The sequence below is a fragment of the Pimephales promelas genome, chromosome 15 (genome assembly GCF_988280905.1).
Source record: "Pimephales promelas chromosome 15, fPimPro1.hap1.1, whole genome shotgun sequence".
NCBI classification, from domain to species: Eukaryota; Metazoa; Chordata; class Actinopteri; order Cypriniformes; family Leuciscidae; genus Pimephales; species Pimephales promelas.
In genome coordinates, this window is record NC_142783.1 from 33,655,001 (window position 1) to 33,682,818 (window position 27,818).

At 37.0% G+C, this 27,818-nt stretch overlaps 1 protein-coding gene across 1 annotated transcript in view; it reads left to right on the forward strand.

Annotated features, from left to right (window-relative positions):
- Window positions 1–27,818, forward strand: part of plcb1 (phospholipase C beta 1) — a 77,514-nt gene that overhangs the window by 20,859 nt on the left and 28,837 nt on the right. The window contains exons 4-14 of the mRNA XM_089120581.1: window positions 8,398–8,538; window positions 9,180–9,259; window positions 11,860–11,913; window positions 11,994–12,069; window positions 12,727–12,827; window positions 13,965–14,131; window positions 20,833–20,979; window positions 22,962–23,119; window positions 24,261–24,343; window positions 24,652–24,736; window positions 24,817–25,003. Coding sequence (XP_088976707.1) covers window positions 8,398–8,538; window positions 9,180–9,259; window positions 11,860–11,913; window positions 11,994–12,069; window positions 12,727–12,827; window positions 13,965–14,131; window positions 20,833–20,979; window positions 22,962–23,119; window positions 24,261–24,343; window positions 24,652–24,736; window positions 24,817–25,003 — 1,279 coding nt within the window. The remainder of the gene's footprint in view (window positions 1–8,397; window positions 8,539–9,179; window positions 9,260–11,859; window positions 11,914–11,993; window positions 12,070–12,726; window positions 12,828–13,964; window positions 14,132–20,832; window positions 20,980–22,961; window positions 23,120–24,260; window positions 24,344–24,651; window positions 24,737–24,816; window positions 25,004–27,818) is intronic.

Below are 27,818 nucleotides of genomic sequence, written 5' to 3' on the forward strand. Positions count from 1 at the left end.
TATAATGCATATGCATGTTTTTAAGGGCATTCTTTCCTGGTCTAAAGGGAGATAGACTACAGGGGCGTCCTTGATTATCAGGTGTAGGTGGACTGTGTGTCTGGATCCACTGTTAATGGCGTTTGCTTGGGAAAAGCATCACTGTTACTATTCAGAACAAACCTTAGGATTTCAGTCGGGCTGGTTTAAAATGCTTTTTGCCCCTAAAATTAAAATAATAGTAAATATTATTATATAGTTTTTAGGGCTGTCAAACGATTAATCGCGATTAATCGCATCCAAATTAAAAGTTTGTGTTTACATATGTGCACTGAAAAAAAATTATATGCTTTATCTAATCAATATAATTGTGGCAACAAGCAATATTATTAATTAAATTGTACAAATTAGAATTAATTAGAATGTTAATTTGATTAACTATTACTCAATTCTAATTTGTTCAATTTAATTGATAATATTGCTTGTAATCTGTTGCCACAATTTTACTGAATAGATAAAGCATATTCATTTTTACAGTGTGGGTGCACTGTGTATAATTATTTTATATATATAAATACACACATGCTTGTATATATTTAAGAAATATTTTCATGTATATACTGTATATAAATTTATATATATGCCTAATTTATATGATATATTTTATATGTAAATAATATTTCTTTTCTTAAATATACATGCATTTGTGTGTATATATATATAGAAAATAATTATACACTTATATTATGTAAACACAAACTTTTATTTTGGATGCGATTAATCGCGATTAATCATTTGACTGCCCTAATATTTTTATACGATTTCAGATGTAGAAGTCCATCTTACGTTTTTTTTCTTTTATATGAGCATTTTTATGTTGGTAATTTTACTCTTGTGTTGAGATTTTTTTAAATAATGCATTCAGTAATTCACTAATAATCTTTTCATTGCCATTGAAGTGAAATTAGTAAACCTAAACATATGAGCCTGATAAAAAAAAAAAAACTGCTCATTTAATAGAAACGTAGAGGTTTTTGCAAGTCTTCAAATATTACTGTTGTAAAATTTAACTGTAAAAAATATAAATAAATTATTTTCCTGATAAAAATTGTGATTTAAAATGCATTTTTGTGCTGTTATTGTAAACATTTGGCCCAAAATGTTGTGATAAAAAAATCAATTTGACTAAATCAAAATAATAATAATTATATTATTGTTATTAAATCAAGTTGTATATTCTATGCAATACAATACAGATTGTTCAAAGCAACTTGACATTAATAAACAGGAAAATAACAGCATTAACTTAATAATTTGCCACCAACATTTTTGATAATTTTCACAATAATTTCATGGCCCCCAGAATATTTTGTTGTATGAATATCTGAACACGCAATATTAAAAGAAAAACAGACCCTCTGCTTTAATGAATCGCTAATTTAATCATTTTATTCAAGCATTTTAAATGTGGGTAAGTTTCATAAAAAAGCAACATTTTAAACAAAAAGCTGAGAAAATCACGTTTATGTCAGACTAATTTTTGCATAAGCAATGCTTATACCACTTGTTTCTGCATCTTCACCTGTGTTTTGTTCAAGTGATTCAGAAGATGCGTAATAGCGCCCCCTACTGAAAAACACAGCGCATATATTTATTAAATCCCAGCCTTTGTGATTTGGTAATGGTACTAAGCCATATTGCAATTTCAGTTTAATTGTGATCGATCATGCAGCCCTAATTAGCAGACAATAAAATCCCACTTGCACTGAACAGATGGGAAAACACTCTTTCGGATTTGGCTGCTAGGAAGTAACCACCTAACAACCCCCCAGATCATCATAACAACACCCTAGCAACCATCCAAAAAGTACTTAGCAACCACCTAGCAACCGTAAAACCATGATAATGAGCTCAGCAGGGCCAAGCACCACTTATTTTCATATTAATCTTTTAAAGAGCATCAAGGGTTGCGATTGTCAGTGGGTTTATGATTATGCTGCAGAAAACAATTAACTCGCTCTTGATTTTTCACCGCGATGATCACCGATGAATTGTTTTATTTCAGGCAGCGCTGGATTCCATCAGACAAATAGAAAATGTAGAGGTCTCTCATTACAAAAGAGCGTCTGCACGTCTGTATGTGTCAGTGTGCTGGAGTGCTGTAATATATGCAGGTGTGCAGATAAATCTAAATCCAATTTATTTTCCTCTCAACAGGACCTTTCATTCCGCCCAGGCGTCCTGCAGAGAATATAAAACGCAGATTTGCATGAAAAATGCACACGTGACGTGAGAGAGACTACAGAGATAATAATGCCCGTGTTCATGAGCTTGACGTGTCGAAATGCATGGCAAGAACATCAACATGGCATCGCGCATGCACTAAATCAAAAATGTTCACGCTAAATGCAAAAGAATACAGAAAATGAAAATGCTATTTACAGACTCGATCTTTTTTTAGAGCCAATCTCTCCCACATCTGTCCAGTTGATACAGAACTCCCCTTTTAAAGAGTCAATTTGATATTCAATAACTGCATGTATTATTCATGTGCTATTCAGAGCCCATGTCTGCAGTACACAGAGTCTTTCACTAATGAACCTGTGTCGTCTGTCATGCTGTCGGAGGAAACTGCTTTAAATAAAAGTGTAACCGTAGTCTGGCCGTATAAGGGCCCCGGGGCCCGAACCCAATCATGAGTCATTACAGGAAGATCCTGTCTGAAACAAAGCCAAGAGTTGTCTCTCTTCCATAGACTGTAATAATGATGGACTAATCCACTTCCTTCTCTTGGTGAAAAACGAAGCCAAAATGTCCTAGAAACGGTCATTGACGATCTTTTATAGCATTAAATAACTTACTAAAATCAAACTTATTGAAAAAACGCCCCAAATTGACATAAAGTGTAATTTGATTTTGGACGTGACGGACAGGCCGTGGTTTATGAGCTGTACTGCTGCCGGCCACCAGGGGGCGATCAAAATGTTTTGGCTTCACTTTTCAGGATATCAGGTTCTCACTGCAGGCACGGGAAAGCTTTATTAGAACATGTACAGAAAAGTATTGTATTCAAATTGTGTTGTTAAAAAATATTCGCGTGCAAAAGTCGGCACTACAATGATAGGTTGGTGTGATGTTGCTGCACGACTCATTGAAATAAAACTGGAATTGCTTTATGACTTAGTGTGATTATCAAATCGTATAGACTGTGATAAAGAAATAAATATGCGCGCTGCGTGTTTCAGCTTGACGGCAGTTCATGCGCGTCTCAGAGCAGATAACGCGGATACACTGTAAATGAGTCTCTCATCTACACAGATTCCTTTTACTTAAAGGAGAACTCCGGCGAACAATGAACCTTTGGTCTAATAAAACATCGGTACCTAGTCAACCGTTCTCTGAGATTTGTTTTCATGATAATCGAATGCAAAAAGTTTTATCTCTAAAAACTGTTTAGCGTATAATGGTAGTAATGGGGGCATATAATAAGTAAAAAGAAATCGCTAGTTTACACCACTAACAAGGCTCAAAATAGCCCCACACTAACACAGGAACATACTGAGGGTCCATACATGCAAAACGAAGCATTGAGAACTTTGTAAGTGTACAGACCGTTTAATAAGAAGATACTTTATGAAGACAGTTCACTTCGTGTATACAGACAGGAGCCATCTTAAAAAATAGTCTCGATAAGTCGATCCCTGAACACCGTTCATACAGTTCAAAAGTTCGCTCAACTTCATACAGTTCAGATCACTCAGCACGACGTTCGTGGTTTGACTTATCGAGACTATTTTTTAAGATGGCTCCTGTCTGTATACACGAAGTGAACTGTCTTCATAAAGTATCTTCTTATTAAACGGTCTGTACACTTACAAAGTTCTCAATGCTTCGTTTTGCATGTATGGACCCTCAGTATGTTACTGTGTTAGTGTGGGGCTATTTTGAGCCTTGTTAGTGGTGTAAACTAGCGAGTTCTTTTTACTTAGTCAATGCCCCCATTACTAGCATTATACGCTAAACAGTTTTTAGAGATAAAACTCTTTGCATTCGATTATCATGAAAACAAATCTCAGAGAACGGTTGACTAGGTACCGATGTTTTATTAGACCAAAGGTTCATTGTTCACTGGAGTTCTCCTTTAAGTAAAAGGAAAAATATTAAAACACAAGAGAAATCATTGTTGTGTCCATGGCGATGGGAAAAATAGGCATAAACCTTACACATTTACGTAAATTTTCATATGCACGTTTAACCAAAGCTAATTTGGGTGGGTTTGTCACTTCTCTTTCTTTTACGGATGTCCTCGGCTGTGAACAGATTCTGAAGCGTGTGTCCACCAAAGCGTTTTTCTACACGCCTGCCGTTTTCAATTGTTTTCAAAGGGAGCGCCGCGTTTTTTTAAACGCAATGAGCGTACGGAGGTTTTTTCACGCTGAAGCGTCGAGCGCCTAGCGTCTTTACTGGTCGCTGGGAGTTGATATAAAACGCAGCGCTCATCACTGTCACTTTTTACCCAGTCGTCCAATCACAGTGGAGGAGGGGCGGGACTAATACCACACCGACCAACTGTCAACATTCAAACTGCTGCGGATATTCTGTATCATAGCAACGAAACGTCTCAACGGAAAAAAACGCTGCGCTGCCAAAACGCTCTCAAGCGCCCAGAGCGAGCGTTTTCAGCTGGATAAAAACGCTTTGGTGGACACACGGCCTTATAATACTATTGCGCCATGGAACAAGCGCACTTCGTTCATCATGCTCTTAAAGGGAATGTGATATGACGCTCTGATTGGTTGGTTTCCCGTTACGCCCAAACCACACCTATGAATAATGAAGCTATTTCAGGCCAACCTCTTTTAAACTTGCGTCGAGCGCAAGAGTCATTTATCCCGCCGGTTAAATAGCAACAGCCCACAAAGTTACTTATGCTTCACTCTTGATGCTTGCTTAAAATATCCGTCTGGTTACTAACATTCTTCAGAATATCTTCTTTTGTGTTAAACAGAGGAAAGAAACTCATACATGTTTGAAACAACTTGAGAGTGTGTAAATTCTGACCGAATTTCCATTTTTAGGCGAACTGTCCCTTTAAGTCCGATTCTTTGATATACTCTGCGAAAGTCTATTCAGTGTTTGCACATCGTTTCGATTGAATGCGACTGAATGAAATATTTACGAGCATGATTTGGCAATGCATTTAAATGCTGGTTTGGAGCGAGAGATTGGTGGCGCCGTTCAATCATTCGCTCCCTCAAGTGGCAAGTAGACAATTCAGAATGTAATATTACTCATTGAACCATCTTTGAAATTACCAGACTCTTTAATGGCTTGGGTTTCCTCCGGGGTGTGTTATTGTGGGTTTATTGTTTTGTGTGAGTCACAGACGAAATTGATGTAACATTAGATTTTTCTTGATGGAAAACCGTCGGGTGTCTTTTTCCATTTGTTCTCGGGGAAGTGCTCGTGGGATTTGCTGTGCACAGTTCCTCATCCTCACACACACACACACACACATATTTGGCAGTGAGTGTCTTCTATGCTGGGTTATATTTGTGTATTTGCTGTGGCACGGATGGCACTCGCTCATCAGCGCTTGATTGGAGAGTCACTGTAATTACTGACAGCTGAGAGGACACACACACACACACACACACCTGTTGCACAGCTGCATGTGCGCGCGCAGAAACACACTTGTTGGACGGCGCTTCAGATGAAAGAGTCAGGCTCCCTACCTGAGCAACACTCAAGGCATCATTCAGAGCTACAGACGCACAGGCTTTTCTGGCATCACATTGCAGCTCACTCTTGCCAACAAACGCCCACTTCGACAGGAACCGAGCATCTGATCTGCAGGCAAAGCAACCAGTTTTATTTTTACATTTCAGATTTATAGGAGCATATGCATTTCATCACGTTTATTTGCGTAATATACATATTGTTCCAATGCTGGGTTGTTTTAACCCAACTTTGGGTCAAATATGGACAAACCCAGCCATTGGGTTACATTTTTTAATTACATTTTTAACTCAACGCTTGGGTTTGTCCATATTTGACCCAAAGTTGGGTTAAAACAACCCAGCATTTTTAGAGTAAAATGCTTGTTTTTCATTGGCGCAATTTGGGGAGTATCGTGTGCACTTTTGTTTTTGCCACGGAATAAAAAACTAGAAAATGTACACTCCAAAAAAAATGCTGGGTTGTTTGAACCCAAATTTGGGTCAAATATGGACAAACCCAAATGTTGGGTTAAAAATGTAATTTATAAATGTACAGTTGAAAGTGAAAGTTGAAGTTGGGTTAATTTTAAATGACATTTTTAACCCAACTTTTGGGTTTTTTGACCCACATTTGGGTTCAAACAACCCAGCATTGTTTAGAGTATAATTGCACCCTATAGAAGATTGAAGAAAATTGCAAGATATAACATTTATATCTTGCAATGTTTGCCTTTCCCAGAACTGCGAGTAAAAAAAAGTATGATTTATTGAGATTTAAACTCATAATTGTGTGTAAAAAATTCAGAGTTTATACTGTACCTCTTAATTCTGAGCTTATAGCTCGCAATTTTGACTTTTGAGAATTGTGAGATAAAACGTCACAATTACTTTTAAAAGAAATATATATATTGTATGTCAACAAAAAAAATCTGTTATCAGCCAGAGAAAAGTGTGTTAATAATGTCCAAATGGCAGTAATATTGCTATAATACAATACATTATAAGGAAAGTTAAAGTCATCGTCCTTGGTGCACTCTAAAAATGCTGGGTTGTTTGAACCCAAATTTCGGTCAAATATAGTCTAGAGGTTGACCGATAAATCCGGGTCGGCCGAGTATTGCTGCCGATTTATTTTAGCCGATATTTGCTTGGTTTTTAACCTCTATTTGAAAGATAAAATGTAAAAGAAATGATAATAATGTAAAAGAAATGATATACTTGGATATTGGCATCGGCATAATGCCGATTATGTTAAAAAATGCCCAAAATCGTCAGATTAATCGGTCTAGCTCTTGTCAAATATAGACAAACCCAAATGTTGGGTTAAAAATGTAATTAAAAAATGTACAGTTGAAAGTGAAAGTTGAAGTTGGGTAAAAAATTTGAAATTACATTTTTAACCCAACATTTGGGTTTGTCCATATTTGACCCAAATTTGGATTCAAACAACCCAGCATTGTTTAAAGTGTAATTTTAGCTCGCAATTCTGACATTTTTCTCTCAAAGCAGATTTTTTTCCTCACAATTATTGCGAGATACAAGTCAAGTCACTTTTATTTATATAGTGCTTTTTACAATGCAGATTGTTTCAAATCAGCTTCACAGTGATAACGGGGAAATAAAGCAACAAAGTTTGTTTCGGCTGTTTAGAAGATCGAAGAAAATTGCGAGATATAACGTTTTTGCGAGTGTATATCTCGCAATTTTTGACTTTCCCAGAATTACGAGTAAAAAAAGCTTGATTTTTTTGACATTTAAACTCATATTTGTGAGTAAAAAGTTTATACTGTACCTCTTAATTTTGAGTTTATAACTCGCAATTTTGACTTTTGAGAATTGTGAGGTAAAACGTGACAATTACTTAAGAAATATATATATTGTATGTCAAAAAACAAACAAACAAAAAAACAAGAATTATGAGATATAAAAGCAAAATAGCAAAGGGAGAAAAAAAAATCTAAATCATGAGAATTTCATGATTTAGAACAAGCTTTCATTCTGTTATCAACCAGAGAAAAGTGTGTCAATGTCAACTTCAACACTTTATATATTAAAGTAATGTATTGAGTTAAGCAGACACATGTTCAAACCAAGAACCATAACTATATTAGCCTCCAGATGATATGCTTCTGTTTATTACAAGTGCAGTTTTGTCGTCTGCCACTTTAAATGCTCCAGTTCTTCAAAGCAGATTCTGATTGGCTGTCAGTGTTTTTATCGTTCATCAGCTGGAAAAAAAATCATTCTGAAAGTGATACTCTGTGCTTTTATCTTTATAGTTGTGGTGTGAACTCTTGAACTATAATATTTATAGCTATCATCCTTGGTGTGAACAGGCTCATAATGATTACAATATAAACATAATATTACAATATAAGGATAATATTTTGTCATTTTGTCATATTTTCATCATCCATTATTTTGTCTCATGAATCATCACAATGTCTAGATCCAAACTGAATCCAGCTTTAACTTATAAATGCCATTTTTCAGTTCCGGTTTTTAAATGTTAAAGTGTTTGTATCCTGAAGTGACACATGTGGAGTGTTTTCCCCTCATCAGCAGGTGTTCAGCAGTTTTTATCGGACGGATGAAGCGCTCGTGGGAAACGGTTGTGGGCGAGATCAGCCGTAAAGAGGCTTACTGGCTTATTTGAGATGCTTTATGGCAGCGAGGCTTCATTATTGTTTTCCCTCAGGAAGCAAAGCTCCGGGAGCTCCTGGATGTTGGGAATCTGGTGGGACGGATAGAGAACCGGATGCTAACGGTGGTGACGGGACCCGACATGGTCAATATCCAGTACCTGAACTTCATGGCCTTCCAAGAAGACGTCGCCAAGGTGTTTGCATCCGCATCAGAACATTTGATCCAAAAAGTGCTTGATATTAAAGGAGTAGTTCACTTTAAAAAACACTTTTGCTGATAATTTACTCGCCCCCATGTCATCCGAGATGTCCACGTCTTTCTTTCTTCAGTCGAAAAGAAATTAAGGTTTTTGATGAAAACATTCCAGGATTTGTCTCCATATAATGGACTTCAATGGGGTCCAAATGAGAGTTTCAGTGCAAACTGCAAACTGTTCAAAGGGCTTTAAACGATTCCAGACGAGGGTCTTATCAAGCGAAACGATCACTCATTTAATAAATAAATAACAAAGTTTAAGTTTTATAAGCTCAAATGCTCGCCTTGCTCTGTTCTGTGATGCGCGTTCGTGACTCCTGTTCGAACTCGTTCATCAAAATGAACGAATCTTTTATCGTGTCATTTGGTTCATTCAACGAACGAAATGAACGAGTTGACTCGGGAAAGCCACAGTGGCTGACGAGCATTAAAGTTAACATCAAGCCCTGATAGTATGATTGATATTTCTGTCAGTGAGATATTTTGTGCAGTGTTTATTTCAGTCAGGACTCAGGATACTTGACCTGAATGGATTTGAATGAAAATCTGTGTTTTGTTTCTGCTTTGTCACTGATGAAGGAGTGGGCAGATGAGCTGTTCAGTCTGGCGTCGAACCTGCTGGCTCAGAACATGGGCAGAGAGTCCTGTCTGGAGAAAGCGTGAGTACCTGCAGATCTTTCCAGAAGCTCGTCATGTCTCCTTTAAACACATTAGCAATTCAAATGTATAGTTAACATGAACTAATAATGAAATGCGCTTAATAATCTGAATATTAATTTTAAAATTGACTAATGCATTATTAAAGTCAAAAGTTGAATTTTATGTGAACTAATTTGGACAAACGATACATGACTATTTTAATTAACTAACGTTAACAAAGATTAATAAATATTGTGACACACGTAATGCTCATTAGTTCATGTTAGTTAATACATTACATAATGTTCATAAGTTAGACCTTATTGTACTGTAGTGTTATCGAAAAACTATGTATTTGTAATACATGTATTTATTTCTTTATACTTTTATTTTTATATTTGATCTTTATTTATTTATATTTTATCTATTTAACTATTTTTTATGTATTTGTTTGTTTATCTTATCTTTTATCTTAATGTCTATTTATTATGCATCCATCCCCTCCCTTCATCCATCCATCTCTCCATCTCTCCATCCATCCATCCATTCTATCCATCCATCCATCCATCCATCCATCCATCCATCCATCCATCCATCCATCCATCCATCCACCCATCCATCCATCCATCCATCCATCCATCCATCCATCCATCTCTCCATCCATCCATCCATTCTATCCATCTATCTCTCCATCCATCCATCCATCCATCCATCCATCCATCCATCCATCCATCCATCCATCCATCCATCCCTCCATCCATCCATCCATCCATCCATCCATCCATCCATTCCATCCATCCATCCCTCCATCCATCCATCCATCCATCCATCCATCCATCCATCCATCCATCCATCTCTCCATCCATCCATCCATTCTATTCATCCATCCATCCATCCATCCATCCATCCATCCATCCATCCATCCATCCATCCATCCATCCATCCATCTCTCCATCCATCCATCCATTCTATCCATCTATCTCTCCATCCATCCATCCATCCATCCACCCATCCATCCACCCACCCATCCACCCATCCATCCACCCATCCATCCATCCATCCATCCCTCCATCCATCCATCCATCCATCCATCCATCCATCCATCCATCCATCCATCCATCCATCCATTCTATCCATCCATCCATCCCTCCATCCATCCATCCATCCATCCATCCATCCATCCATCCATTCTATCCATCCATCCCTCAATCCATCCATCCATCCCCTCCCTTCATCAATCCATCCATCCATCTCTCCATCCATCTCTCCATCCGTCCATCCATCCATCCATCCATCCATCCATCCATTCTATCCATCCCTCCATCCATCCATCCCCTCCCTTCATCAATCCATCCATCCATCTCTCCATCAGTCCATCCATCCATCCATCCATTCTATCCATCTATCTCTCCATCCATCCATCCATCCATCCACCCATCCATCCATCCATCCATTCTATCCATCCATCTCTCCATCCATCCATCCATCCCCTCCCTTCACCCATCCCTCAATTCATCCATCGCCTCCCTTTATCCATCTATCTATCCCTCCCTCTATCTATTCATCCATCTCTCCATTCATCCATCCATCAATCTATTCATCCCTCTATCTATCCTTCCATCTCTCCATGCATCTCTCCATCCGTCCATCCATGCATCCATCCATCCATCCATCCATCCTATCCATCTATCTCTCCATCCATCCATCCATCCATCCATCCATCCCCTCCCTTCATCAATCCATCCATCCATCTCTCCATCCATCCATCTCTCCATCCATCCATCCATCCATCCATTCTATCCATCCATCTCTCCATCCATCCATCCATCCATCCCCTTCCTTCATCCATGCCTCAATTCATCCATCGCCTCCCTTTATCCATCGATCTATCCCTCCCTCTATCTATTCATCCATCTCTCCATTCATCCATCCATCCATCTATTCATCCCTCTATCTATCCTTCCATCTCTCCATCCATCCACCCATTCATTCTATCCATCCACCCATCCATCCATTCTATCCATCCATCTCTCCATCCATCCCCTCCCTTCATCCATCGCCTTCCTTTATCCATCCATCTATCCCTCCCTCTATCTATTCATCCATCTCTCCATTCATCCATCCATCCATCCATCTATTCATCCCTCTATCTATCCTTCCATCTCTCCATCCATCCATCCATCTACCCCCTTCATCCATCCCCCCCTTCATCCATCCCTCGCTCCATCCACCCATCATCCATCCCCTCCCTTCATCCATCCCTCAATTCATCCATCCCCTCCCTTTATTCATCCATCTATCCATTCATCCATCCATCCATCCCCCCCTTTATCCATCCATCTATCCCTCTCTCTATCTATCTATCTATCTATCCATCCATCCCCTCCCTTTATCCATTCATCTCTCTCTATATATCCCTCCATCCCTCCATCCATCCATCGATGAAGGGGATCTTTAACTTATATCTGTCATTCTGGTGAGAAACGTGTACACTACATTAGTTAAGTGCCCTGTTCATCAGCAGTAAGTTACTGTATGGAGACAAAAGTCTAAACACTGGCGCTGTTCGCAGAGAATGACTCCTGTAACTTCTCTATGAAATTGTTTTGTTTATCGGCAGCTTCACGAGACTCAAGCTGCAGCCCAATCAAGAGGGTCGTGTCCCCGTGAAGAAGTAAGACACCAGCCGTTTTCACCTGATAACCCAGAGCACGACACATCTAATCATCCTAACGTTTCCCTCTCGCTCTGCAGCATTTTCCGCATCTTCTCCGCTGACCGGAAGCGTGTGGAGACGGCACTGGAGAGCTGTAATCTTCCGTCCGGCCGGGTGAGCATATGTTGGGTTAATCGCTCCAGAATCCCGCTGGCAGAGAGCTTTACCAAAACCCCACGCTAGCCTGACAAATGACATCTCACCTTTTCATTTGAGTCTATTTGTTTGCCTTATCGTTTTACGGCAAACATAAAGGTTGAGCGGCGGACACAGGGAGATTTTTCAAATCCATAATGTTAAAAGGCCTCGGGAGACTCGCGAGGGGAAAAGTGTACAGCTAATGAGAAATCACCGCGGGTTAACTCTCGCTGCCCTCCTCCTCTGACTCACTTCATGCTTTCTCTTTTTTTGTTTGCTACTTTATATTTTGACCAACAAAGCATTCGTCAGCCTCGGGCGCTGGCATGGCCGTCCAGACTCAGTTTCCAATGTTCCCTGCGGGAGATGAATCTCTAACAGCGTGTGGATGACATTGACTGATGTCCGTTATTGGGTTTGTCGTAACAACCGATTGATTCGGACTTGACGCTTCTCTTAGGATTGAATATGGAGGCCAGCTTAAGCAGGCTATGTCTGTTTTTATTAATATGAGAGAGGCTCGGCTCCTCTATTTTTGGTGATTGATTGTTTCGACTCAAGACTGTCGGGACTAAATGGATGTTGTGGAATAAATATTTGAATATGTATTTCATTAGTTGATTGTCTCTGCAGAATGACTCCATCCCGTTGGAGGATTTGACCCCTGACATCTACAAAATGTTCATCAATCATCTCTGCCCGCGATCTGAGATCAACCAGATATTTGCTGATCTGTAAGTCCTTATGAAGCTGATATCAGCTGAAGCTTTAAAATACAAAAATATGACAAAAATATTTATTCATTCATACATTTGTTTTTATTTGTCGTCTTTTCTGTTTTTATCTATTTAATCTGTTTCTTTATTTATTTATCTGTTTTTATATTTTTTTCAAATTTATTTTATTTGTTTAGGCATTTTATCAATTTATCTGTCTTTCTATTTTTATCAGTTTATTTATTTATGTTTTATGTTTTGATTTATTTATTTATTAAACTGTTTTTATTTATTTATATTTATATTTATATAAATATTTATATTTATCTATATTATTTTATTTACGTCGCTTTTTCTTTTTATTTATTTGTTTAGTTATTTTTATACACAGTTTTTATGTATGATTTTTCTGTTTTTAACAATTTATTTGTTTGTTTATTTATTTTTATTTTTCTATTTTTATCTTATGCTTAAGTGTTTTATCTATCGATTAGGGCTGTGAAACGATTAATCGCATCCAAAATAAAAGAGTGCGTTTACGTAATATATGTGTGTATAATTATTTTGTATATATAAATACACACAACATGCATGTATATATTTAAGAATTGTATATACTTTATATATATTTATACATTATTAATATTATATATAAATATTTGATATATTGAGAACACATTTTTCTTAAAAATATACATGCATGTGTGTGTATTTATATATACAAAATAATTATACACACTACACACATATATATTACGTAAACACAAACTTTTATTTTGAATGCAATTAATCGCGATTAATCGTTTCACAGCCCTAATTTTGATCTGTTTTTTAATAAATATTTATACATTTATTTTCTTTATTTAACATTTTTATCTTTATTTTTTATGTATTATCTATATCTAATGATGCCTTCAAGTCATGTTGGAATGATTTGTATGAGACGAGTGCATGAGCGCATTTTACAATTAAAATCATAATGAAAGATGATTGGCATTGATCATAAGCGAGACGTTAATAACAAAAACAACCTTCCTGAAAGTCATTGTGTAATTCACACACTGGGATGTTTCTGCTCATCTTATTGTTATGATGATACACTCTTCTTCTGTGTGTCACGCTCTCTCACACACATCTCTCACCGTCTCTGTCCAGTGGCGCGAAGAGCAGAAACTTTCTCACCATGGACGAGCTGACTGAATTCATTAACAACAAGCAGCGAGACCCTCGTCTGAACGAGATCCTGTACCCGCCGCTGAAGCCGGAGCAAACACAGATGCTCATGGAGAAGTTCGAGCCCAACCCAGGAATGATTCAAAAAGGTGCGTGTGAGACTAATTTCATCCTGCAGTCGCCGTCACCTCGTTCCAAACTGATATGTCCAGGGATCCAGCATTCATTGCGTCCAGGAGGGACGTGTAATCACCTCGTGTAATCACAGTGATCTGAATCAGTTGTTCAATGTCCAACTGAACCGAACTGAATCAGTTCAATGTTACGCCGGAAGTGATCGCTTGCGTGTGACGTCACTCAATATTTATACGGAGATTTCGGAAGTTTTACCTTTTACTGAACATATTTAGATATACCGAAATCAGGGATGCATATTATCCTGGATCCATGAAATAACTGGCTTTTAAAAATAAAAATCTTGCCTGACTCTATGGGAATTTAACATAGGGGTGTCCTGACTTATGCACCCTGTATTTTAAGGAAAAACATTTATTTATTTATGATACATTATTCATTCACAAAGAAAATTGGTGTCCTTAAAGGTTGGAGTTTTCCTCATTTTTCTAATTAAGCATTAAGATCAATATCCAAAAGATGATTTTTTATTCCTCTTTTTAGGCAACTTTAGTATGGGTGTCCAAACTTATTCACACCACTGTATGACCCAATTAGTGGTTTGTGTAACAGTAGTCCATCACTGCGCACATTGTGATGTGGCTCTCTTCCCAATCACATTCTCGTTGCCCGCCTCATCCACAAAGATGAAAATGTGGGTTGTTTGCCTGCCTTCAATCCCCACGACTTTTTAAAATAAATCCACAAGGCAACATACAGTACGAGTAGGATACATTACCTAAAAATTTGGCTTTGTTCAAAAACAGTTGTGTATTTTATTTGGATCTAACCTGGACATATTGGTTCCAGAGTCGATTTTTCGATTTCCAATGTAGCAAGAAAGTGCACTTGTTTTTTGAGCAGAGCCTTTGAGTTTTCTTATATCTATGGAAAGAAAACAAAACCTCCATACGGTTCTCCACTTTTCATTACCATAGCAACAATAACTCCCGAGTCGCGCCGGTTTATTTATATCTGTGCGGGCGCAAGGCTCCACGGGCGAACTGGAGATCAGGGCAGTGTATGACAGGAGATTGATCAGCCAGTGACGGCGATAGATGAGGATGATCATGAGGCTCTTTAGCTCGCGGTTCTGCCACGACACACCGCTGTCACACAGATTACGACTCTATTTTCTCAGTGTAATCTCAAAGACAGGCAGTGGACAGTCCAACGCCCACGCCAGACACACGAGACGCTGATATTTGCATAGTATTGATTGTAGATTTGGGTTGTAAAGGCGGGAATGGTCTGCGGTGGCAGGATTACATTGTGTCCCGTCGTTCGATTGCCAGTAAACGCTGGAGACATTGTTCTTATTTTTATATTTGAAACGGCTGTTAAATCATCATGTTTCTTTTCTTTATCTGGGACCAGTGGCATAAACTATCTAACTAAATGTAGTATTTTGAAATGGAGCCAAAAAACAGTTCTGCATATGTGTTTTTTGATGAGTAAATATGTATCAATCATGCTTTTAGGCTCATATAGTGAGACATTTTTTCAGAGACTCAAACGGAGCAAAAATATGAATGCTGATATTTATATGAACCAAAAGTGGCTTGTCATGTAAATCAATGAGATCTTTATTTTCAGTGTAACAGATACTAACATAAAATGTATATAAATATCAGTCATCACTCTATCTTCCAATAATGTCTAAGTAAGATGATATTTAAATGCTTAGTTTTATAATCCAAAATGAACAATGCAATGCAATACAACACTGTAAAAAATGATTTTTTTGGTGAAGTAAATACTAGTGAAAAAACCCAATGTAATTTACTTGAAAAAGTTAGTTCAGGCCAGAATTTAAAAAACTAAGTAAATTCCATATCAGTACTTAATTTAAGCGAGTATAAATGAAAGTGTAATATCAACTCAATAAAATTAAGTAAAAATTCCCATCATGCACTGGACCTTGAATAATCAATGAGGCTCATTTTTCACTGGTTTCCAGCTGTATTTACACTGTTTCATCATTGATTTTTGTTGTCAGTATTAGTAAATTGCCATTTTGTGACATTTCGAGTAAATTTTTTGCTCAAAATGACACATTCAAACACAAAAACGACCCATCAAATGTTACCGCCATTGTGTATTGTCTACCAACTATTGAGGTGTTTGCATTCACATGAGGCTTAATGTCTGACATGATGTATATATAAATTACTTAGATGATCTAAGTAAAGCACATACTATAAATGACTAATAATTCAAGATTATTGTTTTAGTGAAATGTAATACAAAGGCAAAGGAAATCGGTATTAATCAACCTTTTACAAGCCGAGTTAAAATTACTTAATTTTTGTAAAGTTTACTTAATTCCATATTCCAAGTAAATTTAACTTAAAGATTTCTAATTAAAGCTACTGATAAATATGTTTAGGTTTTTACTTGGCAAATCTTTGTAAATTTACTAGCATTTTCTGAGTGAGATAGTTTAGCAAGGTTTTTTCAAGTACATCCTACTCCAAATTTTTTACAGTGAATGATGATTGAGAGATACAAATAAACCTTGCTCACATTTGAAATATGGTTTTACTATAAAATGATGTATGAATAATCATGTAAACCGAAGCTGCTTCAGTCCAGTAAGTGTTGATCTAAAAATATTACTAATGATATAAAAGTTACTCTAATATTTACTTATTGAAAATCTGTTTTTTTTCCACAATAAAAAGACTTGGTAGCACTAGCTGAAGGGATTTGTACAATTACACTAAAGGATTTTTTACTTTGCTTTCTCGAGTAAACCAACCAGACTTTTTTTTAAAGTCAGTTACATAAAACCTTCTTTTGGTCAAATTGGAGATTGAAAATATTGACTGATTTTTGCTCAACCCCTAAAGGAGTAGTTCACTTAAAAAAAAAAAAAAAAACTTTCGCTGATAATTTACCCCCATGTCAATACCATGTCATCCAAGATGTCCATGTCTTTCTTTCTTCAGTCCAAAAGAAATTAAGGTTTTTGATGAAAACATTCCAGGATTTTTCTCCATATAATGGACTTCAATGGGGTCCAAACGGTTCAAGGTCCAAATGAGAGTTTCAGTGCAGCTTCAAAGGGCTTTAAACGACACCAGACGACGAATAAGGGTCTTATCAAGCGAAACGATCCCTCATTTAAAATATAAATTACAAATTTGACGTTTTATAAGCACAAATACTCGCCTTGCTCTGTTCTGTGTTGCGCGTTTGTGACTCTCCTGTTCGAATCAAAATTTGTTCATTTTGTGCTTATAAAACTTAAACGTTTTAATTTATTTTTAAATGAGCGATCGTTTCGATATAAGACCCTTATTCATCGTCTGGTGTCGTTTAAAGCCCTTTGAAGCTGCACTGAAACTCTCATTTGGACCTTGAACCGTTTGGTTCCCATTGAAGTCCATTATATGGAGAAAAATCCTGTTAAGTTTTCATCAAAAACCTTAATTTCATGGGGGTAAGTAAATTATCAGAAAAAGTGTTTTTTTTTTTTTTTTTTTAAAGTGAACTAATCCTTTAACATAATGGCTTCTAGTATTCTAGCCTGAGCAATCCTGTGTAAAAAAAATCTCGGTGACCAGAAAAGCACCTTAGGATGCAAGACTGTGACAACAGATGCAATCTACATTCTCATCTCGTTCCTGTTCTTTGATTCTCCGTTTAACTCGACAAGACAATTGCAGAATTTCAGCAGTGTGCGGTAATTGTAGTCTTTAAAAACCGCTCGACTCCCCTTTGGAGACAGCGAGGTGGTTTGTGTTATTTCGGTGTGCAAATCAAAGGCTGTTTGCTCCGGAGTGACAGAGACGTGGCGATCCCGATCCCGAGCAGCGTCTTCCAGCCGGAACAAGGGCCACGGTTAATTACCTTTGGAGCTCTGCAAAGAATGAGCTTAATGAATGTAAACTGCTGATGAGAATTAGTCTCGGAGGACACTCGGCCCCCAGTGTCTTCTCTTCAAGCGCGAGTGCCGTTCAGGGAACACTGATCTTCCAGCGCCGGTTTAATTTGAAGTCTGTTTGCAGTTGCAGTGCTAATTTACTCGATGAGACAAGTTGTTAGTTTAGGTGCGAAAGAGAGAGATGATTTTCTGAGGTGAAAGAACCTCTGTTACTCGCAGATGGAGGTGAATTGAACACATTGCCGTCTTTACTTTGTCACTTTGGTCCTGCCGTAAAACTACACTACCGTTCAGAAGCTTTTTTCACTATTAAATTGTTTAAAAGTGACAGAAAGAAAGAATTCCGTCATGTAAATGTTATTTTTAATGTTTTTTCCATCAAAGAATGATTAAGAAATAATCAGAGATGTTTCTTGAACATCATATTAGAGGGATTTCTGAAGGATCATGTGACGCTAAAGACGGGAGTAATGATGCTGAAAAGTCAGCTTTGTTCACAGGAATAAATTACAATTACAGAAAACAGTTATTTTAAATTGCATATCACAATTAGGTTGCACTTTATTTTAAGGTGTAATTGAAGAGTTCAGATGCAAAAGCCTCTAAGTGCCATTTGAAATTTTCTTCTAAAATGATCATTTTTATCAAGCTTGTATATTTAAGTTCAGTAATTTCACTTAAATAGCAATAAAGATTACCTATTAATTGTCATTTAAGTGAAATTACTGAACTGGAATATACAAGCTTGATAAAAATGGTCATTTTAGAAGAAAATTTTAAATGGCATTTAGAGGCTTTTGCATCTGAACTCTTCAATTACAGTATTTAAGGATTGAGTAGTATTAATAGAGAACATGTACTTACTATAGGGTGAGGGTTAGTTGCATGTAATTATGCATAATTTACTGAGTACATTCAATTCAATTCAATTTAAATTTTTTTGTATTGGTTTTTCACAATACATATTGTGTTGTGAAAAGACAACCAGCTAATAAAGCATTACAGTAATAAAGCTCGAGGTCATGAATGCATGAACTGACTGTTCTGCATCAGATGTTTCTAAGGTGGAAAAAGGCCGTTCTTGTAACATATGAAATATGATGTTCGAAAGACAAGTTGCGGTCTAGTATAACACCCAGGTCTTTTACTGTAGTGGATAAAGTAACAGGACATCCTTCTATATTAAAGTTGTAAGAGGTTTTGAGGCTAGTTTTTTGGACCAATAAGTAATACCTACGTTTGGTATTACTTATTTATTTAGTAATAATTAGTAATAGTAATAATAATTAGTAATAATTTACTTATTATTACTATGTTTATCTGAATTTAATAGCTGGAAATTACACGTCATCCAGCATTTTATATCTTTGAGACACACTTGTCAATTTAGATGAGTTAGTGTTTTCGTCTGGTCGTGATGAAATATATAATTGAGTGTCGTCAGCATAACAGTGGAAATTAATTCCATGTTTTCTTATAATATTACTATGTGGCAGCATATATATTGAGAATAGCAGAGGGCCTAACACCGAACCCTGTGGCACTCCATAGTCTACTGACGTTATCTTCGATTTTTTTCCCCATTTAAACAGACAAAATGATAACGGTCCGATAATCTGTAGTTTTGTAGTCGATCCAAGAGTATTTTATGATCTATAGTGTGTCGAACGCAGCGCTAAGATCGTGTAGGACTAGTATTGAGATACAGCCTTGGTCAGAAGCTGAAAGTAAATCATTTGTAATTTTAACTAGCGCAGTTTCTGTGTTATGATGCGGTCTGAATCCTGACTGAAATATCATTTTCTTGCAAGAAGGAGCTATTTGGAGGTTATTTGGATCTAATTGCGGTTTCTTAATGAGAGGTTTTATTACTGCCAGCTTCAGTGTTGTAGTACTCGAGACTCGGACTCGTCTCGGACTCGGTCTCGAGACCATATTTTAATGGTCTTGGTCTTGTCATGGACTCGTGTCCATTTGGACTCGGAATTGACTCGTACTCGAACATTTTTTTTTTAGGACTCGGAATTATTCCCGAGTCCACTCGTGTTCAATTAAAAATATTTTTCATGATTATTAATGTATGTTAATAAAATATTTCTTTAAATTGATTGACACGCCCAGTGATTGGTGATTTTCTAGTGCGCAACTGCGCATGACAAATTGTAATAAAATGACTTTTAACACCACCTACTATGTGGCCTTTTTACCCTAAACTGATCATATTTTTTAAACTCTAAGTAAATTCTGTAAAAAAAAAAAAAAAAAGGATTTCTCTAAGTAATTAAAAGTAAATTAGGTAATCAATCAATCGACCGTCTCTGGTCTCGGACTCGACTCGGACTCGACTCTCTATGGACTCGGTCTTGACTCGGACTCGACTCTCTCTGGTCTCGGTGTCGACTCGGACTCGAGTGAGGTGGTCTCGACTACAACACTGGCCAGCTTGAATATTTTTGGAACATGATCTAAAAATAAAGACGAGTTGATAATATTGAGAAGAGGCTCTTCCACTACTGCAGGTAACACTTCTTTCAGTAGTTTAGTGAGTATTGGATCTAATAAACATGTTGTTGGTTTAGATGCAATGATAAATTTATTTAGCTCTTTCAATGTCCTATAGTTGTAAAGTGGTGTAGTTGATCTTGATATTTGAGGCTGAATCATAAGTTTCACTTATGTTTCACATTGAAGCAATTCATACATGTAACATGTGTAACAAGGACACTGTAAAATATAGTGTTACCCACAAGTATGTTGTTGTGATGTGTTGTGATATTTGTGTAACAGGGCAGATCTCATTGGAGGGCTTCTCCAGATATCTGATCAGTCAAGAGAACAGCGTCATTCCTGCCGAAAAACTGGACCAGAGTGAAGACATGACCTTCCCTCTCTCTCAGTACTTCATCAACTCCTCCCACAACACCTACCTCACAGGTACCGCAATACTCATATCAAACATATCACATGCATGCGCAATATGCAAATAGATCCAAGAAATGATACCGAACACAATTCATTAATGCATAAAGTTGCAAAATTTCATAGCAGACTGCACACTTAAAGGTACAATATGCAGAATTTTTAGCCACCAGGGGTCGCTATATTTGCAAATTTGCGCTATGACAAAGTCGTATATTGATGATAATAATTATAAAGTACATGCAACTCTCGCGTCAAGTCGAAGTTAGTCGCGGACGTGATGTTAATCTTCGTTTAAGTACTCTTTTTGTCTCAACATCTGCTTGTCATGGTTTATAATGGACGTCCTGCTAGGCATAACGGGCATAACCCAGTTGTCATTGTCTGTCGCCATGGTTACTATAGCAGTACGACGTCAAACCTAGTGGAAACCGAGGCTAACGCGGATATGACGTCATTGACTGGCGATTTCTCACCCCTGCTCACACGCCATGTTTCCTTGGTTAAAATCGCAATTTTCTCACGATTTACAAATAGTTTGAAACATTTGGGATATTGTAAGTAATCAACTAAACAAAATATATGACATTGGCCTAGTGATTTTTGGATATTTTACTGCAAAAATCCTGCATTTTGTACGTTTAAGACTGACTGATTGAAACATTGTGTGAATAATATGAATTACACAGAAGCAGAGCAGCCTTGAAAACTATATAATAATATTTCCTCATTTGGCAGTGTTTTACATGAATTAGTACATTTACATTTAAGCCTTCTTACGGTAAAGTGCGTTACATCACGTAAGAGCCAATTATCAGGGGAGAGCTGAGAATACAGCGCATGCTCAGCTAGGCCTCAAAAACCAAGCAGAAATGAATTATAAATGCAATTACAGTGAATGTCCTGCTAATGTATCAATCTAAACCTCAGTGGTCACAGAGAACCTCTCAGAACCTCAGAGAACACACTCAACTACAGGACAACTGCTGGGCTTAAAGGAACAGCTCTTTATGTTGATACAAGCTCATATACTGTTTATTTATTACATAAAAAGCATGAGGAGTCAAGTTCAAAAAAGAGTGAGTGAGTGAGTGAGTGTCAGTGAGTGAGTAAGTGAGTGATTTAGTGAGTAAGTGTGAGCGAGTGTTAGTGAGTGAGTGTGAGTAAGTGAGTGAGTAAGTGAGTGATTTAGTGAGTAAGTGTGAGTGAGTGAGTGTCAGTGAGTGAGTGAGTGAGTGTGAGTGAGTAAGTGAGTGAGTGAGTAAGTGTGAATGAGTGAGTAAGTGAGTGATTTAGTGAGTAAGTGTGAGCGAGTGTTAGTGAGTGAGTGTGAGTAAGTGAGTGAGTAAGTGAGTGATTTAGTGAGTAAGTGTGAGTGAGTGTCAGTGAGTGAGTGAGTGAGTGAGTGTGAGTGAGTAAGTGAGTGAGTGAGTAAGTGTGAATGAGTGAGTAAGTGAGTGATTTAGTGAGTGAGTGAGTGAGTGAGTGAGTGTCAGTGAGTGAGTAAGTGTGAGTGAGTGAGTGAGTGAGTGAGTAAGTGTGAGTGAGTGAGTGAGTGAGTAAGTGTGAGTGAGTGAGTGAGTGAGTGAGTGTGAGTGAGTGAGTGAGTGTGAGTGAGTGAGTGAGTGAGTAAGTGTGAGTGAGTGAGTGAGTGAGTAAGTGTGAGTGAGTGTCAGTGAGTGAGTGAGTGAGTGAGTGAGTGAGTGAGTGAGTAAGTGTGAATGAATGAGTGAGTGAGTGAGTGTGAGTGAGTAAGTGTGAGTGAGTGTCAGTGAGTGAGTAAGTGTGAGTGAGTGAGTGAGATTGAGTCAGTGAGTGAGTGAGGTGGGGTTAGTGTGTGTGTGATGGGTACAGTAGGTTTAGGGTGTGTGTGTGTGTGTGTGTGTGATGGGTTGGAGAGAATATAAAATTTTACAGTATAAAAACTATTATGTCTATGTTAAGTCTTCGTAAACATATAAAAACAAGTGTGTGTGTGTGTGTGTGTGTGTGGTCAGCGGGTCAGCTCGCGGGGAACTCCTCAGTGGAGATGTATCGTCAGACTCTCCTGTCTGGTTGTCGGTGTGTGGAGCTCGACTGCTGGAAGGGCCGAACAGCGGAAGAGGAGCCCGTCATCACTCACGGATTCACCATGACCTCAGAAATCTGCTTCAAGGTGACCGCAGCCCAACACACACACACACACACACACACACACGAGAGCCTGGGGTCAGTCTCGAGTTTTCACACTGCTTTTCATCAGGGCCTGCAGTTAAGTGGTGCTTACCTTGGTTTCTGTAAAAAATACCAATAATTCAAAAGATGAGTCATTTTTTCACTGACTGATACGCAATCAAATGCAAAGTCTGTCTGCAGAAGATAGTGCTTGTTTAATGTCATTAAAGCTAATTGATTTGAATAATTAGTAATTCATTATTTATTTAGTTTTTATTTTCATTTTAATGTATCACTCTATATATGAAGAGTTCAGATGCAAAAGCCTCTAAATGCCATTTGAAATTTTCTTATTTAATGATGATTTTTATCAAACTTGTATATTTAAGTTCAATAATTTCACTTAAATGGCGATGATAATTACCTATTAATTGTTATTTAAGTGAAATTACTGAACTTAAATATACAAGTTTGATAAAAATCATCATTCAAGAAGACAATTTCAAATGGCATTTAGAGGCTTTTGCATCTGAACTCTTCATATATATATATATATATATATTCTACATTTTATATTAATTAATTTTATATATTAATTGATTAATTTGTATTATATGTTTTATATATTTATTTATTTTAGCTTTATTATTTACTTAATTTAAGTTTTCTTTTAATCGTTTATATTTTATTCTACATTTCATTATATATATATATATATATATATATATATATATATATATATATATATATATAATTGTATTATTTTATTTTTATAGCCAAGAGTGAAGTACATTTTATTAATTACCATATTTAAATTTGTTATGCAGAATTCCAAAAAATGTATAATAACAAGTGATATCGATTGATTGATTCAGTTTACTGTCCTGAAATACAACAATTTGTTTCCACCGTCTATACGTACTGTAGGCTACATTACCTCAAAATACACAAACATGAAACATGCATAACAAACATGCTGTACATTTTATACATAAATTGAGCCCAAAACCTAGAAAGTGCAATAAAAAGTCAGTTTGCATATTCACTGTTATAACTGCAATACAATATTATAAATAAAGCTATTGCACTATATCTAAATATTTACACATTTAAATTCAGTTGAATCTGTTGTTGTTTTGCAGGAAGTGATCGAAGCCATAGCGGAGTGCGCTTTTAAAACGTCTCCTTTCCCTGTCATCCTGTCCTTTGAGAATCATGTGGACTCGTAAGTGAACACACACACACACACACACTCTCGTCCCATAGCGCCTGAAACTATGGCAACACGGAGGACAGCGATTATAACCGTCTCTGAAACGCATAATTTGTTTTCTGTCACCATTGTTCTCTTGTGAGATGTGGCGGCTTTATTTTCTGCATGAAATCAAAGATGACATGATGTGTTTCTCAGTCTGGGAATTTCACATCCGTCGCAGAAGGACTCGTAGTTACCCAGGAATGAGAAACTAATTGAGTTCGGTGTTGTGATAGTTGTTTTATGACGGCTCTAATGTTGTTGATATTGAATCGCAGCCCCAAACAGCAAGCCAAAATGGCAGAATACTGCAGATCGATATTCGGGGACGCTCTGCTGACCGAGCCGCTTGAGAAATATCCTGTAAGTTTATCACTCCCACGTCCACTGGTGCTCTTTGTGCAGTCGAGGCGATGTTCTCATCATGAGACGTTGTGTTTCAGCTGGAATCAGGTGTTCCTCTGCCGAGCCCTCATGAGCTCATGGGAAAGATCCTCATCAAGAACAAGAAATCTCACCCGAAACCGTCCGACGGGAGCGCCAAGAAGAAGCTGTCCGAGCAAGTGTCCAACACCAACAGCGACTCGTCCAGCGTCTTCGAGCCGTCGTCTCCCAGTGCTGGACCTGCAGGTATCGCTAATATTACACACCGTTTCACCTTCAAATCTGCATGTCCATAAAACTCAATGGGCCCTATTTTAAAGCTGCTTAAAAATGATCCAAAATACAGCCAGTGTTCAAAACTCTCAGCTTGCCGTAGGTCGATTCAAAGCGGTAAGCTTTAAAGGATTAGTAAACTTTTGCTGATAATTTACTCACCCCCATGTCATCCGAGATGTCCATGTCTGTCTTTCTTCAGTCGAAGAGAAGTTAAGGTTTTTGATGAAAACGTTCCAGGATTTTTCTCCATATAATGGACTTCAATGGGGACCAAACGGTTCAAGGTCCAAATGAGAGTTTCAGTGCAGCTTCAAAGGGCTTTAAATGATTCCAGACGATGAATAAGGGTCTTATCAAGCGAAACGATCGCTCATTTAAAAAATAAATAACAAAGTTTAAGTTTTATAAGCTCAAATGCTCGCCTTGCTCTGTTCTGTGATGCTCCCCTTACGAAAAAGAAGTATATTTCAAGTTCATTTTATGTAGTATACTTAAGAAATGTTCAAGTATATTTGTAAGTATACATTACGTAGTAAGTATACTAATGTCACTATGTACTAGTAGTAAACTTGTAAGTGTACTATTTTAATACCGCTCACGGCCCACTTTTAGTACATAAAAGTATATGTTTAAGTGTACTATAAGTGTAACAGTAAGTGCACAACTAGTTCATAATTATGTATCTCATGTGTACTGGAAGTGAATTTGTGGGTATACTAGTAGTTTACTTTTTTACTGTAATACTTATACAAGTATACTTTGAATACTTAATTATACTTTTAAGTATTTCTGGATCAAAAGATTGAGTACAAGAACAGGACAAATATACTTGCTTTTCTCTCAGTATAAGTCAAGTACACTTTGAAGTATATTTCTGAGAAGTACAGGAAAAAATAAACTGAAAGTATACTTTCTTATTTTTAGTTTAAAAGAAGTATACTAATGGCACACTTGAATGAACTTCTTTTTCGTAAGGGTCGTTCATGACTCTCCTGTTCGAACTCGTTCATCAAAATGAACGAATCTTTTTTCATGTCATTTGGTTCATTCAACGAATGAAACGAACGAGTTGACTCGGGAAAAGATTCGTTATTTTGACGACCAGGAGAGTCACGAACGCTCATCACAGAACAGAGCAAGGCGAGCATTTGAGCTTATAAAACTTAAACTTTGTTATTTATTTATTAAATGAGCGATCGTTTCGCTTGATAAGACCCTTATTCATCGTCTGGAATCGTTTAAAGCCCTTTGAACAGTTTGTAGTTTGCACTGAAACTCTCATTTGGACCTTGAACCGTTTGGTACCCATTGAAGTCCATTATATGGAGAAAAATCCTGGAATGTTTTCATCAAAAACCTTAATTTCTTTTCGACTGAGGAAAGAAAGACATGGACATCTTGGATGACATGGGGGTGAGTAAATTATCAGCAAAAGTTTTTTTTAAAGTGAACGACCCTTATTTGAAACTTCTCTTAAAATGAAATGAAAACCCTTGAAATGTCACATCTATCTTCAGTGAAAAGAAAGAAAGGCCAGTAAACGGCAGTAACTCGTCATCAGCTCGATTAGCCTCACCGCGAGCCGGTCTCTGTGTTCAGCCTCATGTGGAGAGTCAAGCGTCTGACATTTCAGACCCTCCGCAGGTCCGAGACGTGTGTGTTCATGTCTGACAGAGGCGTCGGAGCCGCTGATGGATGCCAGAGGTTTGTAAAGGTTGAATCCGGACAGCATTGATGCAGAAAGCAGATGTTGAACAGCTGGGTGGGAGACCTGAACGCATGCTGAGCTCGACGCCTCCATCACACACTCGTTCACAACGTTCACAACCAAATAAAGCTTAGAAACTCCTCTGGAGAGGAACACACCTGTCAAAAGACGCCTCTCCTGCTCACCAAAGCTGCATTTATTTCATCTCAAATACAGTAAAACAGTCATATAGGAAAATATGTTTTGAATTCAAATTTGCTGTTTTCTATGTGATTATATACAGTAGTAAAATGTAATTTATTCCTGTGATCAGCATCATTACGCCAGTTTTTCAGTGTCACATGATCCTTCAGAAATCACTCTAATATGATGATTTAATGCTGATTTGCTCAATTATTAATTATGGTTCTGATTTTTTTTTTTTTTAAATGTCACTTTGCATTGTTAATGGGATTTTTTTTTTTTTAATTTTTTATCTGTTTTAAGCTTAAGGAGAAGCATGTTTTATACATATATTTATCTTAACTTATTATTCTACTCTATGCTGTAATGATGAAATTTCTCACTTGTGAGACAAATAAAAGCTGATCTCTAATCTAAATGCTTACATTTTTGTGGAAATTGTGATGCATTTTTCTTTCAGGATTCTTTAATGAATAGAAAGTTCAAAAGAACAGCATTTATTTGAAAAATAATCTTTTGTAACATTATAAATGTCTTTACTGTCACTTTTGATCAATTTAATGCAAAGTGTTCACTTCTGTTTTTATTTTAATATTAATTTTAATATGGTAGTGTATCACATTTTAGACACGAATCTGAACTGTTTTCAACATTGATGATAATCAGAAATGTTTCTTGAGCATCAGATCTAGAGTGATTTCTGAAGGATCATGTGACTGAAGACTGGAGTAATGATGCTGAAAATCACAGGAATAAATTATATTTTACTATATATTCACATAGAAAATAGATATTTTGAATTCTAAAAATATTTCCCAATATTACCGTTTTTACTGTGTTTGTGCTCAAATAAATGCAGCCTTAAAAATCGTAATTAAACCAAACATTTGACGG